This window comes from Hypoxylon trugodes (assembly GCF_022578975.1).
Source record: "Hypoxylon trugodes strain CBS 135444 unplaced genomic scaffold F4822scaffold_3, whole genome shotgun sequence".
NCBI classification, from domain to species: domain Eukaryota; kingdom Fungi; phylum Ascomycota; class Sordariomycetes; order Xylariales; family Hypoxylaceae; genus Hypoxylon; species Hypoxylon trugodes.
The window spans coordinates 1134175-1154029 of NW_026250018.1; the positions used below are offsets into that span (position 1 = coordinate 1134175).

General features: G+C 46.5%; 6 protein-coding genes across 6 annotated transcripts; 3 read left to right on the forward strand and 3 right to left on the reverse strand.

The window, feature by feature from the left end:
• Positions 1-622: 622 nt before the first annotated feature.
• On the reverse strand, positions 623-1588 carry F4822DRAFT_442069 (BTB/POZ protein; the record flags this gene model as incomplete). Its single annotated transcript, XM_051462948.1, has 3 exons — positions 623-1294; positions 1359-1485; positions 1551-1588. The coding sequence occupies 3 exons, from the start codon at positions 1586-1588 to the stop codon at positions 623-625; spliced, it is 837 nt and encodes a 278-aa protein (XP_051316593.1).
• An 800-nt stretch (positions 1589-2388) lies between these two features.
• On the reverse strand, positions 2389-2934 carry F4822DRAFT_442070 (uncharacterized protein; the record flags this gene model as incomplete). Its single annotated transcript, XM_051462949.1, has 1 exon — positions 2389-2934. One exon carries the CDS (start codon positions 2932-2934, stop codon positions 2479-2481), a length of 456 nt encoding a protein of 151 aa, XP_051316594.1. The 3' UTR covers positions 2389-2478.
• A 1011-nt stretch (positions 2935-3945) lies between these two features.
• Positions 3946-5473, forward strand: F4822DRAFT_163939 (Der1-like family protein). Its single transcript, XM_051453184.1, has 3 exons — positions 3946-4099; positions 4179-4452; positions 4847-5473. Exons 1-3 carry the CDS (start codon positions 4053-4055, stop codon positions 5276-5278), a joined length of 753 nt encoding a protein of 250 aa, XP_051316595.1. The 5' UTR covers positions 3946-4052; the 3' UTR covers positions 5279-5473.
• F4822DRAFT_163959 (uncharacterized protein) lies at positions 5474-7559 on the reverse strand. Its single transcript, XM_051453185.1, has 3 exons — positions 7118-7559; positions 6817-7056; positions 5474-6768 (listed from the first exon to the last, which is right to left on the reverse strand). The coding sequence occupies exons 1-3, from the start codon at positions 7398-7400 to the stop codon at positions 5669-5671; spliced, it is 1623 nt and encodes a 540-aa protein (XP_051316596.1). The 5' UTR covers positions 7401-7559; the 3' UTR covers positions 5474-5668.
• Positions 7560-12615: 5056 nt separating this feature from the next.
• Positions 12616-16472, forward strand: F4822DRAFT_442072 (carbon-nitrogen hydrolase; the record flags this gene model as incomplete). Its single annotated transcript, XM_051462950.1, has 15 exons — positions 12616-13325; positions 13396-13725; positions 13777-13789; positions 13838-14490; positions 14524-14571; positions 14608-14691; positions 14722-14979; positions 15100-15181; positions 15212-15228; positions 15268-15435; positions 15469-15610; positions 15647-15712; positions 15743-15838; positions 15869-16080; positions 16111-16472. Exons 1-15 carry the CDS (start codon positions 13190-13192, stop codon positions 16470-16472), a joined length of 2667 nt encoding a protein of 888 aa, XP_051316597.1. The 5' UTR covers positions 12616-13189.
• Positions 16473-17534: 1062 nt separating this feature from the next.
• Positions 17535-19296, forward strand: F4822DRAFT_164080 (uncharacterized protein). The gene is made up of 4 exons (XM_051453186.1): positions 17535-17834; positions 17954-18726; positions 18786-18996; positions 19064-19296. The coding sequence occupies exons 2-4, from the start codon at positions 18216-18218 to the stop codon at positions 19167-19169; spliced, it is 828 nt and encodes a 275-aa protein (XP_051316598.1). The 5' UTR covers positions 17535-17834; positions 17954-18215; the 3' UTR covers positions 19170-19296.
• Positions 19297-19855: the final 559 nt, after the last annotated feature.

The following is a 19855-nucleotide window of genomic DNA, read 5'->3' on the forward strand; positions in this document are numbered from 1 at the left end:
TCCATCGACTAGCACGTCGCCTGATCATCCTGGGAGGCAAGAACACCCATGGGATTAAAGCCGTGAGTAACAGTATCCATTACTTCAAAATAAGCACAGCAAGAGGTTGCCATGCTACCTAATGTTTCTTTTCCTTTTTTAAGAAAATAAAAAGAAGAAGAAAGTCTATACTAGTATTAGGATTAGAAACCAGATCCCCATTAGGCATCTCTTAGGAAAACAAAGGTCCCATCATGAGAGGGAGTAGTATTTTAAATAATGAGAATAACTATTTAGAGCTCTCGAGAATGATGTAGTATAAATTCATGAAAGAATGGTTATTGTCCCTGTATAGGTGGCAGGAGGACAGTTTCACAAGCAACTAGAAGCAAATCGTAAGTATATCGGAGCTCTCTGGCTAATTTATCAGTAATGCAGATTTATCATGGCAGCGGTGTTAGGCTGTTTATGATGATATATGCCGTATTGCATGTCTCGTCTGCTGGCTAGCTACACTATTAAGGCATACCACCAACACACTCCTATCCTAGAATGTAGGGTATTTCGGGGTTGATCGAGGCCATTCCTCCGCACATTCCTCCAACTTGTGCTGAGTAAGTAATGTGGTCTTCAAACCAGCGGTTTACTCAAACAATTCGCAATCGTCGCGACAATGGTTGCAATGCCCGCCAAGAGGGATAATAGCCGAACCTTCTTGCCTATAACTGAGACTAACATAGTGACCACCAGACCGACGAAAAGGATCACTATGGCAATCTATGCAACCAAAGTGATCGTGGGACGCGTTATGGAGCAAACCGCCACGCGTGAGATTTGTATCTCGAAGCGCTACGAGAACCTTAAGTCCGAATCTAGGAATCTCGGTGCAGAGAGCGAAGAAATCGTCGTTAGTAAGAACCCAAAACATTGTTGCCTTCACAAATTGGACCCAAAGAACCCCCAGTGCCTCAATTTCGGACTCGTAGGCAAGCCTGACCCCTTCCAGTAGACCTGTGGTGTCCTCCCCGCCCACCGCGAGAAAGTGAAATCCGGACCCAATTATAGTGCAAAAACGATTCTGGATCGCTATAGCTCTCTCTCGCAGGAGCATCTTTGTTCGGGTTATAGCGCTGTCTCTTAGCTCGGGGATAAGGAAGAAGTCCGCGGTCTCGTAAAGCTTCAAAAGTGCTGCGAAAGCCTCATCTCCGTTCTCGAAGACCTCGGAGTCCAGCTCTCCTGTGTACATCCATGTGATCGCTACGAAAAGGAGCTCGGGGTCACTCTCATCGATAGTGATGACACTAGTTTGTGCCTCCTATAATTTGCATTAGTTCGTGTTTAATCTTACATGAGAATGCTATAACATAGCCGTTTCATACCTTAAATCCTCCAGTCAGTGCAGTTCTAAACCAGTGAGACTTGCTGCAGAGGTGGGATTTATGAAGCTTCCAAGTCGATGCGCCACACTTGACTGCGACGTCCGAAAACATTTCAGGTTCGAGCAACCTAGTGATGGATTAATAAGACAGAATTTTCAAGCAGCGTTATTAAAATAGGAATGTTATCCTTACCAACGGCCTAGATTGAGCGGTGCCTCGGAGAGTGGCATGATTGCTATCGCGTCCTAAAATGGAGTATTGCCAACCGAATCGAATTCTAGAAATAGGTTTGGGAGTTGATTTCCAAAAGTTGGAAGAATTTCAATAATGGGCGCCTGTTTTTATGGTTTGCTGGAATGGTAGGCATCCAAAGGACAATGTTAAGCCGTGTGATAACGGGAAATGTGCCCGGGCCTTTATCCTATTGTTTGCTCCATGTAGGGAGTCACTACGTAGAAGGCGCGAGTTTAACATGTACGAATGTAATTACCCTGGCAAGTGCCAACTTGATTCGACCCAGTCTCCTTGGTTACTTCCTACGGGGTTCCCTAGACTTCAAAGACCCCCCACTTAATCGAGGGAAGGTACGCATTTCGGCATGCCTGGGAAGAACAATATATGCACCTCTGAATATTTGAAGTCAGTGGATATCAAATTATCAAGATTACTAGTTACATGACCAACGGGGTTGCTAACCTCAACCTAGAATAGAATAACCAACCACCTATAATAACCACTAACACTTGCCTAGAATATTCTTAGGAGATGTAAGATTAAGTATCATCACTCTCATTCACCTGGATTCCTAGTTGCTGTAATCCTCTGCATCCCAATATCCTTGCTTGATTTCCCCGAAAATTGCGCAATAGAAAGAATCTAATGAAATGATATCATGCTTTAGATTGCCGTCCATTGAGAGGCCCCCACGACAGATCGGTAGAGGAGACTGCGTTCTGTGCTAAATGATGGAACGGTGGCGCAAAGTCCCTAATCGCAGTCGGCCTTCGAAATAAAAATCAAATGAGACATGAGTAAAAATAGAGTTGATAATGGGCAGGCGTTAGTTCTGTACGATGGGAAGGCTGCTAGAAGATAACCCCTAGAACCATATACAGGTTCCTCATTGCGGCATTGTAAACGGTAGCTCGGTCGGAATAAACGGTGCTGAGGGGGAGCGTGCGTCCACAGCCCATCGTGTCTTGTTTGGAACGATTATGCCATCGCGGACTTCCCAGTTGAAAAGGCTGTAGAAGGCGTTGATGTTCTCGACGTAGTCCATAAATAACAGTACAATAGACCTGTCCGATCCCCAGTGAGTAGTAACAGACCGAGGCGTTGTTGAAAGGCAAGGTCTATCCGCATAGACAGGTTCGGAGTTGAGATTCGGTTCTACGAAGCTACAGTGAAATACTTCGTCGGTGTCGTGCTTGTGTATGGTAAAGTTGTATTGGCAAGAGGTATCACAGGTGATATTAGTATTGAAGAGTGTCCATGGCACTGGTGTTCGGTACTGGTATTCATAGCCAAGGACCAAGCTTGACCATGAAGCCAACGTAAAGAGGGCGGAAAACTTCATGACGCCGAACTTCCTGGTCTCTTGGGGGAATATGTAAAAAGAATGAGGTGCAAGCCTGGATACTTCTTAATCCAATGGATCTAGAGCGACTTTGCCCCCTTTTTATGTTCTCCAAAGGTTCATCGGAATTGGGGTGGAAAGTAAACAATCCATCACTATTTGTAATTATTTACTCATGGAAGTAAACTTTGGTATTAGAGAGTAAAGTAACACATTGTTTTAACTTCCTCTATAAAGTATCTATTTGGGTGATGTAGTCAATAGTCGCTGCTGCTAGCGTTATTGAGTTACGCTTGGTCATGGAAAATTTACGTATAGCATATTTTCTAGGGGAATTAGCGTTTAGGAGCGATAGATCATTTGATTTTAGGGATGAGCTTAAATATCAAGCGAATTTTCCCATTTTTGAGTATTGCCGTCTTATGAGTTACCAGGACGACGAGTAGGCCTGAGGCCACCTAAACTTTGTATGAAGTATTCCAGGATTGTTCTGAAAAATATCTTGTAATAGGGAAGTCATATCTAGTAAATAATACAGTATATTATTTAGCGGAAACAAACATTGCGACAATTCATCATGGATATCTATCGTTCTTTGTGGGTTGAAAGGTTATTAAAAAGGGGGAAAAGTGCTGACTCATTAAATTCGGAAAGGGGAAGGGGTAGTAGCACGGCCACAAGCGGGACCAACTGACTAAGCGATTAGACACGAGCCACAGATGTGGGGAGTCAATATGGTCATGGCCCGAGCTCCCAAGCTAATATTTTTTTTCCTCCTGCTTGAAATTGACACCTATTTAAATTTTTCCTTCCTCAACATTCCATTCTCGTCTTTCCTCCTTCCTTCAACCAAGACGGCATTTCCCAATTGGCCAACCAACATGCAAATATCCATGTAGGTAGCAGTGCTGCCTGCTGTTCCTGCGTGTTGTTTATCTCATCATATTCGTCATTGCCACTTTGAGGCTCACGTAGTCTGGAAGAAAGCAAACGTGTCTTTGCTTTTTTGTATTTCTACTACATAAATCTACCACGGGAATTTCGTCCTGTTTCTATCATCCATTACGCAAATTTGGATTGTAAAACACTTAGGGTAGCTATCGGTTTCTCAAATCACTATGGCGGATATAGTCAGCGTCTACATGAACACCCCTCCTGTCGCGAGGTAAGTTGCATTTTCCCACTTGAGCTTCCGAGCCAAAATGCAGAAGAAAGGTATAACAAAGCTGACAATTAATCTACAGGACGGTCGCGACAGCGGTGTTCCTATGCTCCGTAGGAGTCTACACGGGCATGCTCAGTATTGAACCCTTCATTTTCCACTACTTGATGCTATACAAGTTCCCTCCCGACATTTACCGCCTCGTAACGAGCTTCCTAGTGACAAGTCCCAACTTGGGTGTATTGTTCGATACATACTTCATCTTCACATATCTGAGTCAGCTTGAGACTGTCTCCAAATTCCAGAAGAAGGAGGATTTGATATGGTACCTGATGTTTGTCACTACTATTATAGTTGTAGGTCTCGCCTTCTCTTTGCCATTACGTTCCGCCGTTTTCATTCCCCAGAATATTCAACCCTTGAAAGCACCTCACATATCTGCCCGTATAGTGGATTTGCACTACAGCTATAACGGTTCCTGGAAGTGAGGAAGATCACCCCTGCATCTCGACTGGCCCGTCATTCGCATACCTCAAGAGGGCCAGTTCGCGGTGTGGGCATGGTGGGATGTCTAAATGGATGACTCGAGCAATGTCTTCGGACGCGTTTGCTTGGGTGGTTTGTAGCGCCCTACATATACACATACCTTTTATATACCTTATATAGCTTCAGTTCCTTTCCCTGAACCCAATTGTACCACAATTTGATATATGGTTCGAGGGTATAGTAACTTGCTAACCCAAGCATTAGCCGTTGAACGCGTTATTCACGGAAGGTTACTTGCTACTCCAAGCATTGCTCATTGCGTTATGCTATACGGCAACGCAAGACCAACGAGGCCAGAATGCGCACTTCTATATTATTACCATACCCGCGCAGTTGATGCCATACTGCATGCTTCTGGTTCAATTGCTTTTCCCCAATGGTTGGGCTAATATTAAGATCGGATTGACTGGTCTTGTTGCTGCCCATTTACACGACTTCCTGTCTCGTATCTACCCCGAGTTTGGAAACGGTCCCAACCTCATTCCTACGCCGGGATTTATTTCGTGGATCATGACCACACCTAGAATTCGCAATACTGTCTACGGACAGTCGTCCGCACCACCAACAAGCGGTGGAAGAAGCGGCCCCCTCCCGGACTCGTGGAGGAGCAAAGGTCCCGGAAGACGTCTAGGTTAGGCGACATGTACATAGACGACTAATAAATAATCATGAGAGGATTCGTCGATGAAATAAATCAGTCAATCACCGTTATTCGATTATGTCGTACTGACAATGTTTTCATAACGTGACCGTCATTGACCAGCCTCGTGTTGTTGCCCTAACTAGCAGCTAGGCTCAACATTCAAAATATCTATTATGTCCGTCGCAAGATTATTTACATCATATCAATCTTGACTTAATGCAATCTATGTCATGCTATGCTATTCCATATATCCATTTTATACCTCGTCCAAGCGAGGCATCCATCCTAAACGCCCATCCAATGATATCGCACAAACCTGCCTGGGTATCGATCTAAATACAAAACCTCCAAAAGTACCTAATCATACACAAGATATTCCTGTCTCAGCCGTAGAATGAGCTATCCCCGGTCCTCACACCTAAATCCTCTTTGAACCGCGGGGGCGGCGTCAATTGCTGCTCCACGACATCATTAGAACCGAGATTTGTCGGGGGCGCACCGAATGGAGCGCGGTCTTGGAACCGCCGCTCGTGGATTGTTAGGGGCTTTGATATTTGTGCATCCGGTTGACCACGGGCATCAGTTGGCGTAGCACCTTGCACGTAAATCTGCGGCGGCGAGTATTTTTTAGGTATTCGGATTCGTGGTACAATGGGGAGTGATAGTGAAGGGACTTTAGTGTGGCTTCGTGCTGGAGGGGGAGGCGGTGGGGATGCCGGTCGCGAAGACTGTAGGAGTCGCGTTGTAGCAGAATCTGCTGGGGAAGGAGATCTGTTGGATGTTCGTGATGGAGGATTCGATGAAGGCGGTGGTGGTAAGTGTATCGAAACGGCGTCTTCAGCTGCGTTTAGGTATTGTTGAAGAGCGTAGGAGTCTGGTGCGTGGTATTTGACGGCTGGTGGGGGTGTTGGAGTCACCGTTCTAGAAGGGTCACGGCTCATGTTCCCTGGAATGTAGGCAGGGTGTGTGGGTAGGGCGCCGTTAGGACCTAGGCGGCCATTGCGGGGATCTAAGTTGTAGTTGGCTCGTCGAGCTGCCATCTCCTTCTCGAGTACGTCGTAATATTCGGCGTTATTCGTATATGCTTTCTGAGCCTTGATCTCGTAGTCGCTCATCATGGATGTTAGAGGCTTGCTATCGAAGGACACAAACGCTCCCCTGTTAGGTGCTGTGATCGAACTACTCCCCCCTCGCGGATCAAAGTCCGAGTTCATTTTATCCTGCGCTCTTGCTTTCTTCTCACGCCGATGGTGAACTAAGAAGAGTCCCACACCGCCAAACAATAGCAATGAGGCCCCAGTAGCGATGCCCACGATCGTGCCTGTCGTCATAACTGTTTGGCTCGAGCTATCGGCCTGTGATGTGCTATTGGAAGGTGGCGTAGTCATATTGATAGGTTTTTCGGAGAAGAGGTCCCCCGATATACCAAGTAAGGTTCCTGGTTTGGGGGTTTGCTCGCAACCGGCTTGTAAGGCAAGAAGAACTGCTGGTTGTTAGCCTAAATCGTCATAAGCCAGGACACCTCTCATACAGTTCGACAAATAGACTTGGTCAGTACTGGCTTGAAAACACTGGGAGCATGCTTCAACACTCGAGTTCCCGAGCCCACTACAGTAGCCAAATTCCGATCCGTTGTTAGGGCTCAATAAATCAGTTTTCAGCGAGTCGGCCAGGGGAGCACATCCGTAGTCAATTTCGCAAGGGGACGAGACAGATTTCTCGGTTTTCGGGAAGCCAAATACGCACACGTCAAGTGTGTATCGCATATTATCTACAGGGACCTCTATTAATTGACCAAGCACTTAGCCGCTTCAAGATAACTGGGTACTCACATAAGAACCAAGACACATCACTTTCGGTGCCGTTGACAGCTTCGCTCTCCCTAAGACAGTTGAGGCAAGCCTTGAACTTGGTACCTGTTACCGACTGCCCATATCCACTATCAAGACAAGTGATGTCGGACGAATTAGTCGACGATGCTCCTGGGTCTTGAGGATCGCCATCCGACTGGTCCAAGCACACCGAGGCACAAGATGACCCTGGCGTGACCTGGAGACAAGCAACATAGTTGGATAATAGAAGTAAAGTACTCAAAGTAAGGGCTAGAGAAACCATTGTCACTGGCTTAACAGTCAGGGATAGAACGAATACAAGGCAAGAAGAACTATGTGAACGGTGCAAGATAGGAATTCCTACGAGCCCAATGAAGAATACATGGCAAGCATCCAAACACCGCAACACGCTTCTGTGGACAAGAACTTTCTAAGTTAGAATGTAAGGGATTGACTAACGGAGAATATGAGGCTCAAAGACTGCGGTACAGGAACATGTCCATCCCATATATGATACCGTCTACCTCAGTTCACCCCGCATCATTGGGCGAGGCAAGCGACTAGCTCATGGACATAACCGCGAAATAGCTCCTAGGCAATTTTACACGAGTACGCCTATAGAGTCCGTCTCTGCTTGTTTGTGGGGAATGTTTCTGATAATAGTCCTAGTTTTCAGTCGGCCAGAGCAGCGGCCGCAGGCGATCCAATAGAATGCCAGTAGCGATCGGCCAACGTGACTAGATAACCAAGATGGAAGCTCGAGGAGTACCAATATGCCGGCCAAGTCGTCCGCTTGGGCAGGCCTTGCAAGCCTCCCCGAACGTAGCAAGGTCCGGGGTAGAGCGAGCGACAAAACATTTGACCAATAACGGTAGAGGGGAAAGTTGTGGAAGCGCGAGATCTAGCCCATATCGAAAATCAATGTATTAATTGGCTTACATTGACGGAGGGAGGTTGGGCTGCCCCGAAAAAAAAGACAGGGGGTTTGAAAGTGGTGGATCCAATGTAACCAAGCCAAGAAGATCGAATGGATCTACAAACGCCGGCCAAAGAAGCAACCCGGCCGGGATTCAGCTCCAATGAACTGACCAACCAGCACCCGAATTTGCTAAATATTGAGTGGGGCAGCCATCTGCAAAGTTATAAACTATTTGACTGTGGCGTTTCTTTCAAATGCAGTCAAGACGCACTCTAGCGCCAGCATGGCGATGAGGCTACTTGAGATAATAATATTTGGTAAAGTTTTGTTTTAAGGTTCACAGGACTTGCATTTGCAACGTAGCATAGATATATAATACACTCATAAGAGCAAGAAATGTATTTAAAGATGGCATAGAATAAAGGTTCATATCTAGGTGTTAACCCCGACGTAGTGAACAAAGGGGATGCTTTTCTCACGAATAAAATCCAGCTGCGTGAGTGTGACAGTGGCTGCATGGAAAACACAGGTCAACGCCGATTAGCCGTGTAGATACCTAGTGGAACTTCTAGGCTTATTCCACTTGTGCACGGACCATTTGACACAGTCGTTTTCAGATCTTGGTACGGAAATAAACCTCTAGAATTTAATTCAGGCAATCCCGAACCTTCCGCAACATTTCAAATATATTTTAGCAAGCATCTGTTAAAATGGTGATATATAGATCTCTTCTTGATTTCATCAATTCTCATCCATATGGGCACATTCCAGGATCTGCCTTTATGGGTCTCAATTAATGTTGGTGGTTGTGGTCCCTACTTCAGCGCTTAACCACGAAATTAGCAAGGCAATAAGCGCGTATAATAACACCTACTAATCCTATTCTGACATAACTACTTACTTCTTTGAAGAACTCACTAGAATAAGCGCAGCGGCGTACGTAGAGGTTCAGCTCCCACAATAATCGTCAAATGTACATATGTCTTTCCCCTATTGGCAAGGCGAGTACTTGCGCTTATGGCTTAAATATAAGTGGGATCGTATTCAAGAATGCCTCTCGAGATCGTCAGTGTGAAAAACATATCCGGCTCACCATAAATCATTCTTATCTAAGCCCTTACATACTAATTACGGGAGCCTATCTGGCCTAGGGAAGTTGCGAGCTAGATGTGTTTCTGTTGGCCTCTACAGAAGCATAATTAACACTATATTCTCTCACTAGGGACGCCTTTTTTGGTACCTAGCTACAATACGTAGGCAATTTTCAATAATAACGTATCTGGATTGAGTAAAACTTTGATCCCTCATCGGGAGGATCGTAACTCCGTAGGGGAGCATAACTTTCTTCGACCTGTTCATCTTCCATTTAACGGCCAGCATCACTCTTACTTAACGTATACAGACACATAACCACATCACAAATCATTCGCCTCAAATCTTGCCAAGACAATCTATACTATAATTGCGAGCTTCTATGCTATGCTGGGGTTAGCCCCAATTTACAGAGTAGCGGGAAGCGTGGTGATGATTCTAGCAGATAGCCACGATAGTTACTTGTATTCTTTTCAAAGTGTACGCTTTTAGATAAGTACCTAAGTAAACATACAGCATTCAGTTTTGACGCGTTTAAACGACTATTTTAGGCTCCTAAGATCCTTTCATGAGGCGAAATTCATCAATGATAGTTAAGTAGCGATAAGTAAATCTCGATGAGATTTTAGTTGTTTCTGGCGCTATTTAGATCCGCATCTCTAGTGTTAGGGCTTGTCAATGAAACACTCCCGTATTCCCATGTTCTATCAGTTACTTCTAGAGGGATTGACAATGGGTGGCTTGCAGCTGAATGGATCTCACTGGTGCCTCTTTAAGGACTCTCCGAGGAATTTTGATCCACGTCCTATTCGATTCAGTTAAGAATGCTAGGCGTTACCACTACGGAAGCTCTCCTACTAGCGGTCCGTGTCTTGTACATCTTGGGGCCTCAACATTGTGGTAACCTTGGAGTCCCCTCAGGCTATGTGTGACCTACGCCGATCTATTCCGTAGCCTGTACGAGACTGATAATATATCATTGCGATACCGGAAACTAAAACTGTTCTAGTTAAGATGCTCGTCGTCAATGGGTATCTAGATGGGATCATCCCTTGGACCAAGTTATGACTTCCTCCAGACGCTGGTTCTAGGAGATACCTATTAGGCGCCAAATGATTTGAGGACGGTTGGGTGATGGACTGAAGGTATGTGTCGTCCAATGATGTGGCTATGAGGGCTCTTGCTACGTAGTTTAATTTGTGACTAATCCCTGAAGCACTCAACTCACGGAGATGGCAATGATCGTGGTCCAGGCAAGGGCAGGAATAAATAATCTTGGTCATAAAAGTATCAATTTACATTAAAACGGAACCGAGTGAGGTATTGGCTCGTTCGTCGCGGTCAGTTTCTGCAATGCGACTTAACAGCACCCGACAGTGATCACGAGATTACAAGATTTTCCCGCAAGGGCAATCCATTAAGAAATCCCAGAAAGAGTTCCACCGTCGGACGTGTAAATAGGCAAACGATTAATGGAATTTTCAACATACGAATGGCATAGCCGACAACCCCTAGTCTCCACATCCCTATTAGCAATCACTTTGCGTTGAGATCTCGTGCACGAGAACAATGAAGCATCGCCCATAGACCAGGCTTACGGCCTGTGTAAAATCAATGATTCTCCCCTTACACGTATATGACGGGGCCCTGCTACCGAACCCAGGGTTTCTAATTTCGTCTCATAAGTACCTAGGTATTTAGATAGATACGCTCTTTAAAGCCGTCCTGGTGAATTTGACCTCATTCTCCAGAACTTCATTTCGTCTTTCGGGAATGAGGACTATCGTGCCGAGATGTCACCCATAACCTTGCCTCTCAACGATGAGTATAGCCCATCGAGCAGATCGAAGGGATTAGAGGTCATACGTGGGGAGAGCTAGCGTTTTCAGATCCCGGAAAGTTACGTTAGACGGGCTTATGTGATTCGGAAGCTTGAGAAACGAAACATGATTGCGTTCAAAATATGCGATACAGCATCTCTATGGATACGCTTCTTTTAGCCGCTAGAAGACATAAATTTGCTTCATTGCCAAATAGGAACAGCGGAGGGGTTAAGGGCAGTTATGGGGGCTGCTTGGGACATTTCGAACGACGCTGTGATAAGAGGGTGTCGTATTCGATCCGGGTAGGGAGGAGATATTATCCTAGTGGCAAGGCCAAAGATAAACCTCGATGATTGGATGCTGAAATGCTGTTGGTTGCTAGCTCGCCGCTCGGGTTCAAAAATGGTCACATTGAATCCTCAGCTGCTCGAAGTACAAACAAGGTACCTAGGTAGCATCCCTTAAGAGTCAACAGGCCACACGACAACTTCGTTACTGATGAAAGTTGGTCATTATTAATTAAGGATTAACGCATATTTGTTGAGGAATAATTTCGGCCAACTGCGCCGTAGAGAACCAAAGAAAAATTTATCAAAAGTCAACCACAACAACATAAGAATACTAGTAAAACTTTTAGTATTGAAGTCGTTCGGCCCAACGATCGCCATAGGGACCTACATATATGTAGGTAGTTAGTTACCTTGGGTACGTGAACATACTGAAACTTACACGAGAGTGTACATCTCCGCTTAACTTTTGCGCTGACTCAACCCTTTTGGATTCCAAAACTTGCTCGACCTTCCCCCGCTCAACACAGCATATAAGGGAGGGAAGGGAAAGGGGGATATTCGAACAATCATGCAAGAGATAATATATCAGGTAGGTAGGCATTGCTTTAGTTCCCATCGGACCAATGGTGATATGCTGCTAGCGCTGTTCCGAGCCGTCGGGACACGTGCGATCACGCGGCAGCTCGTTATAGGGGCAACGGATAGTAATGTGAAATTGGACCCTTCGCGATACTTCGGGCACAGACGTGCCCTAACCAATGATTTTGTTTCGCCTATTCGGCGTTTTTACTGCTTACGCAACAATTCTGCGTCTGCGGTGGATCCCTACCATCCTGGAGCTGATCCTAACTCTCGGCATGTCGACAAATACTCCTTCGAGGAACGGCCCGGTTACACAGCTAAGCCAACACATGATGCCGAAAGCGTAAATCCACCTTCCCCATAAGTACCTAGGTATTCATAGAGGAAGCATTGGAGAATCTCTCGTAATTTTCGCTGTGGGTGCATTGTGACATTGCGGTTATGAGGCAGAAATTGACAATCCCATTACAGACAAAGTCGGTGAAAGCACCTAACCACCATGGCCCTGCAAGACTGAATAGGGCTGCGATGATGATTGATTTGGTATGCGGCTTATGATGTGAGCCGTCGCAGATCTAATCGACATAGGTATGTACATAAGACGATGCCTACCAACTTCTAGGTACATAATAGATACTTAACATAATGAACCGAGCCGTGTTGGTTCCCTTATGTTCAGGATCGTCGGCGGGCTTTATCTGAGAATTGTCCAATCGTGTACAGCCACCATCAAAGTTGGCTCATATTATCCTCTCTTGTAGGAAGCGCTTGTCACGCAAGTCTCATCTTCGGGACTGTGTGCGCTACATTAGTTTGCGTTGTCGAATAATTTGATTGCATGGGTCTTGGAAACATGCGATAGTGCCCTGTCATTAGAAGCGCTTAGGGTCGCGGCATCGTTGGCTGCAACCACCAAACCCCTGTTCCGATGATAGACTTACCGGCCCCCATTTTCCTTGCTTTTGGCGCAGTTTTTCCCACGCCTCTGCCTTGCGACTTAGTCGCACGTATGTATGATACGATTAAAACTCCGTCATAGCCCTTTTAACTAATAGATGTCGTATTTAATCCTTCCCAGCAGATCCCCACATTTTCTTAGGTTCCTTGCATCGACTTTGTTCTTTATTAGACTATCATCTCTAACAATTTAAAGTTCTCTTGGTTCTAGGGATTTCGAGTTGCGCATGTTGCGAGCGTGGCATTGGGATGCCATAAGGCAAGCGTAGAACGTGTAGCAGTCGTGCCCGATTTTGTCATTATTTCTTTGAGTATTGGACCGGCGCATAGGTGCTTAGAAATCTCGTTAGGTTTATGCTTTCCTCTTTTTCCCTTTTTTGTTCCTTGAAATACTACCGATGAGCCCATCATGAGGATAGCCTGCCTACAGTTCGCCCCGCAACTGGGCGACGTCGACAACAACCTCAACCGCGCCGACGCGGTTCTGAGTAAAGCGAATCCCGAGGACCTTGATTTACTCGTCCTACCGGAACTGGCTTTTACTGGTGAGTTCTTATTCAGATGGTCTCTCTAGAAGACTAAGCATACTTTAACAAGGATGCTGACTTCATGAAGGGTATAACTTTAAGTCACTCCAAGAAATAAGTCCCTTCCTTGAGCCTCAGAATGGCTCTGGGATAAGTGCACTATGGGCAAGGACTGTTGCACTGAAGTACAACTGTATTACAATTGTTGGTTACCCCGAACAAGCCGATATCAAGGCCAAATGGCCCACCTCGCCAGAGCACTACAGTTCAGCTATTATCATCAACGGCGAAGGCGAGACGATTGGAAACTATAGGAAGAGCTTTTTATACTATACGGATGAGACATGGGCGTTAGAAGGCCAGGATGGCTTCTGGGAAGGCTACATCCCAGGTCTCGGGCATACGTCCATGGGGATCTGTAAGTAATTTGTTCGAGCAGCATTGTGCTTCTGGCTAACGCTTCGCATAGGTATGGATGTGAAGTCAGTTACCAGTTCGAAATATGCGAACGGGAATACTAACATTTTTAGTCCTTATAGATTCGAGGCACCATGGCATGCTTTCGAATTCGCATTCCATGTCTTGGAGATGTCGTCAAACCTAGTTATACTTACCATGGCTTGGAATACTCGAGAGGATGCTCGGATGTATTCTCGCATGCCGAATGAGCCGGACCTGGACACCTTGTCGTACTGGATATCCCGGTTAGAGCCTCTCATCCGATCGGATAATGATGAAGAAATCATAGTTGTTTTCTGTAATCGCACCGGCATCGAGGGTGATGTGGTTTATGCTGGGACAAGTGCTGTAATTGGGATAAAGAATGGGGAGGTCTCGGTATACGGCTTATTAGGAAGAGGGACGCGCGAATTACTAGTCGTTGATACCGATGCTGATCCGTATGCTAAATTGGTATATCGACCTGATAATGATGCGTCGGGGCTCGTCTCAACCGGCGACGACTCTAAAGCAGATCCTGCTACAGCAGCAATCAAGCCAAAAGAGATGGAACAGTTGAAACAGTCGGCAAAGTCTCAGCCCTCGAGGGAATATGATTATAAGGATATATCGGCGACGCACTCCAGGAATACTGGGCCGTCCGCAGCACCCCGGCTGTCCGATCAGCCAATATCTCCACTAAGCGAGACTGCGCTCGCTAATCATAAGTCGATATCATCTAGCGGTGCGACAAAAGACTACGACTATGTACCATTAGGCCGAAGATCCAGGGCTGGAAGTGAGGCTAGCACAAAATCCGTCCAAGGTTCGGTTACCTCAAGACATTCCGCAAACTCGAAAGGATCGAGGGATTCGAGGAAATCGAAGGGCTCAAGCCGTACTAGAGGCTCTCAAGGGTCGACCGGCTCTAAGAGTTCGAGTTCTCGTAATTCGACAACCAGGAAGGTCAAATTAGCCTCGACCCCCATAGAAATACCCTCTTCGCAGCCAGCGCCGGCGAGTGATACGGTTCCGACTCCAACGGGGCCTAGTCCAACGCCACTGGCGGTCCGACCAAAATTGATTATTCCGAAGGATACCCCCAGACGGCCCCATATTCCAACACCTCATCCTGCAGCAGCGCAAAAAGGCCATGCGCGAATATATGGTGGACATGTTTCGATACAGCAACAGAACACCATTTTGACCCCTTCTACTGCCTTTGATGATGAGAGTCCGCTGTCTCCCAATAAGTTCTTCTGGATTCCTTACGACACACTTTTGCGGACTCCTATGGAGCCGCACGCTTGGACACCCGCATTAGCCGACTCGCCAACGCTTGAAATGCGAACAGCTATACCTCCCCAAGTCTACGCCAGGAATGTTAGTACGCCTAAAACTCAGCCAACTATTCCTCGGTCGACTGATCGGCCTATGTCACGATCCCCTAGACCGGTAATTGAGAGCAAGCCTAAGGCTGAAGGTAGCCTGGCGAAGGAAGAATCCAAGTCGGAAACTAGAGACGGAAATACACCTGCAAGACCATCATCACCTAAATCACGGAACGCGAGCCGGTCAAGAAACATGGATCGCTCAGACTCCGTACTTGGACAGAGGCCCGACCTAGCAGCAATCTCCCAACGCTTGGAAACTATGAGTCCACGTCCCAGCTCTGCGGCTGGACAGAGGAGTGAGACATTTTCCCCTCGCCCTGGTTCGGCAGCGGCCCAACGAAGTCAGGATTTGCAGAACAAGGGCCCAGATAGACCCTCTTCACCGAAATCACGCAATGCGAGTCGAACTCGCCCCGAAAACCCGAACGCCGCTAGCGATCCCATAAATGAACGACATTCTAACTTGTCAAGGTCTTCAATCCGAATTGCCGCTAGTCCGCCAGCCAGAGGTCCGTCGGCCATGTTCAGACCGGAGAGTCACATGAGCAACGTTGAACCGGCTTATCGTCCCATGTCTCGAGCTGCACATTCGCGGAGTAATAGTGTATCGCAAGCCTATAAGGCCTATGGAACACCAGTTCCAGATGCGGCTGGAGCCCGCCCCCAAACCCGCGCTGTCAGCCGTGGCCGACAGCCTGCGTTAAAAGATCTGAGGGAGACTTCAGATAGTGCATATGATGTTGGAAAGTCCAGTCCTATTCCTGCAAGACGCCCAAGCGCACCATCCATTGGCTTTAGAACTCCTGCCGAATATGAGGTTGGAATGAAGCGCATTTCTCCCGAATGGGCGGTTACCCAACGGGACTCGCACGCTAGTGGGGATGACGACGAGATTGTTGAAGAGATCATCGTGCGACGATCGCCAAGTTGCGCTATTCATGGTAACAGGAGCATCCAGAGTGATACCCCAGCGCAGAACTCTACCTCAGCACAAGTTACCTCCGAATCACGGAACTCACTAGGAATACAAAGCCCAAATGAAAACCCGAACGAAAGCCCAGGCCAGGTCCCTAATAATGTAATAGAGCAGAGCTCAAATACTTGCGCGTCTTCCGTTGAGACACTTGTTAGCACAAAAGGTTCGCCCGCCACGCCCCAATTTCTATTTGAGCCCAAAACTCCGGAGGCTATGGTTTTTACAAAAAACGATGATCGCTTGATCCCAATAACACCTCTCTCTGCACCTTTCATCGCCCCTTTGAGGCTTGCTAAGTGCATCGGACAGGAGGCAATTGATAAGGTTCTTGTCAGGCCAAAAAGCGCTGTTTGGTAGCGGTGAATTTTACGTGTATATGATATTGGCGATGAAATGACGGTTTGCATGCTTCACCACGTACTTAGCGAGGAGTTTAGTTAAAGGCACGAGTCCCTTCAAAGGGTACATGAAGAGCAGGACACGGGAATCCGCCTAGGCGGTGACCCGACTGCGTGGAAATTTCAGGAGATAGGTTTTAGCAAGGCGCCGAGAGATTTAAATGCAGTAAATGATTTATTACTTGGTACTTCATATTTTGGTATCCGTTCGACTGGATGACTGATCATCCCCGCTATTGGCGTGGGCGCGGACGGGCCATCCTGTTGGCTAAAATAAATCGAGATACGACGCCTCTTAATTTCTATGCCTAGGATTCTCCGCCAGTGAAACAAGAAGGATCCCCAGTGGCTTCGGGAAACTGGATACTCTTCTCTGGTGAGCCTGCAGAAAAAAAGCAATATGTGCTAGGTACCTAGGTACCTAAGGTAAGCGGGGGATATTAGTACTACCAACCCGCGTGCATATTGTGTATCTCTCCGGGTACCTCGGAGAGATACTTATGCCGTTTGTCTTAAAAAGGCGCTTAGAACTTGATACCTAGGTACTTAACAATGATCGAAATCTAGATCCCTCTGAGGCTAACAAGGCAGTGACTCTTGAAGAGTTACAGTGTTCACTTATCTCTAGTATATAGGTGACCAGCTCATTTGAAGTCCACAAACTTAATCTCCCCTAGATGGCCGAAAATATGGTGGATTTGGATGATTTATTCCTCTTTGTAACCCGGTGTTATTACACCGTGGTACTAAGCATGGCGTAAAACCGCGTTTTCGGGGGCGTGGAATGAGTGGGGCCATGTTGTTGTGAAGCAGATAGCTATACAAGATGCTCCCGTCTCTTTCACTAAGGTGGTAGACTTCTAACATATGTCTGCCTCCCTTTGCTGTGCGGGTACTTGTTAATATCCCTGTACACTATACCTCGGCGACAGGTCGGGCTACTCAAGATCACGTTGCTGATGCTGTGCTACATCTAATTACCTTTCATCGTAGAACAAAATAAGCTGGGGCCGCTTGAGTGCCTAGGTATGTGGTATTTATTCCTTACATACCTAGGTATGTCCGAGCCTTTTTGAGCGTTAATCTATTTGATGCAATGATATATATGCTTTCTTATCTAATTTCGTGGACTGTTGTTTTACACCAAGACATGTAATATGACACTTAAAGAGCTGCCAATTGCCTTACAGGGACCAGATATCACATCGACGGCTATTGCGGGAAGCCGGCAGGAATTTATCATATTCAGGTTCCACAAGATCTCTTGGCCAAACATTCGCTGCAGTAAGCCTCAAAGATAACTTGACGATGCGAGATTGAAGTAAGCAAACACTCCTGCCATGCCTTTCAAAACGATGCTTCCGGGACAAGGGTTTGGCAACTTCTAGGGCACTGTGGCGAACATTTATTAGCAAGGGAACTCATATATGATTATACTAGTTGTCTAGTGTCTCACCAAAGAGTTGACGTTTCGCATCCATGTTTGCCTTTGGAATTAACCCGTTGTTTGCTTCGAGAATCCACCCTCGATCTGTGGACGATACGCGGCAATGTGCCGTTACCTAAAGGGATAGTACACGCGGCGAAAATCAACATCCAAATAGCCACGTGGGTATATAAGTGATGATTCGGCGAGCCCTGTATTCAACTCATCAGTAGTAGATTCAAAACAGAAGCATACCTATACTTCACTTAATCCAAAATGAAGTTAAATTGGTGGTCTTCAACCTTTCTCGCCTGGTCCATTAACATCTGCTTGGCAACTTCTGTTCAACCCATTGGAGAATGGACGATCTCCGACACATTTCGCGTCAAAACACAGGACAGTACGATCTGTAATTGGCAGTTTCACGTGGCCGACTCTAGCCAAGGATCCGATGCAATCAATGCCTTTGATTGCGAATTCGACGTGACAGCCGACTCCGGGACAGACTGTGCTACGAAATCATTCCAGACTGTCTGTAGTAGCAATGATTCGTTCAGCATTAATGGTGGGCATAGCAGCATGGGGTTTATCGTCATGGTTCTGGTGAACGTGGACCAGAAGTCCGAAGCCTACTTCGGCTTCTCGGATGACGCTCTCGATAGCGGGTCTGAAATCAGCAAGCAGACAAAACCGGTCTACCCGCAAGGTGTAACCCCGCCGAGCAGCGTATCTGCGCGACAGGATGGCGGCAACACGACGGAATGGACAGTCGAAGATCTCTTCAGAGGTGAGTGATCTGCTCTTCATCACATGTAAATGGTAACAAGGCTAACATGGGGTGTCCAGTTATCGACGATGAAAGACGCACGGTCACTGTAGGGTTCAGGATCCAGGATGGGAGTATTGGTGGTTCCAGCTGCATGCTCAGTCTTATGCCGCCTGACGGTGTCGATATCAATAGTTGGGAATGGTACAATCAGCCCTGCGAGGGCAGTGGTTATTCTGCTTCGTGGGGATACATGGCTACGGGCGATGCTGGCATCATGACAATTGTCAAGTGAGTCCAGCCGCATATTCAGTTATTCGTTAGAGAAAAACAAATGAACTAACATATTTCTTTGAAGTTCCACTCGAAATGGCCAAGCATTCTTTGGCTTCTCCAACATCAAGTCGAGCACGTACTTGGGTGACGCAGGCCCGAGCCCGGTTTCACCTTGCAACTGCGGCTGAACACGCCTAATGACGGGATAGGCAGAGAGCCTGAATGTAGAATGGTGGTTTTCGTCTTCGTTTTATCTTCTTAGTAGAGGGTTTTGGATACTTCGGTATGAATACTATCAAATCCCTTTTGAGTTTGGGCATACTATCTCGAAATCCTAAGAGAGGGGCGTCGTCAATGTAACTTGCGTATATCAACCCAATAGAGCCGAATAGTATTCCCCGTCTCTCAAGATTTGAATCACTTAATGGTAAGGGGAAAGGAATCAAATAGATTTTATAAAAATGGCCCATGCGCGCAAGTCCCGATGAACTTGTATGCAGACGATGATATGAGTAATGTAGGATAATGGGCATAGACACACCTTGGAATAAAGGGTCCCTGTGGCGTAGGACTTGGAAATTGCATAATGACCATGTTCCATTTGTACATTAGGATGGGGACACGAAGTTCTTTTTATGTCTTGGGGGGCGAGTGTGCTGGGACAGTCCCTAATGCGACCCCGTTAGTATCCTCCGGAGCAGGAACAACAAGGATACCTGGATAGTTCACATATCTAGTAAATTCCCGAGGTCACTGTTAGTAGAGGATCACAGCAATAAGAAGAGACAACGAGAGAGTATCTAAGTTAGACATTATTGTGGGGGGTTCTAGCAGTAATGAATAGCACAATATCTCTGAGTACATGCTGGTCGGA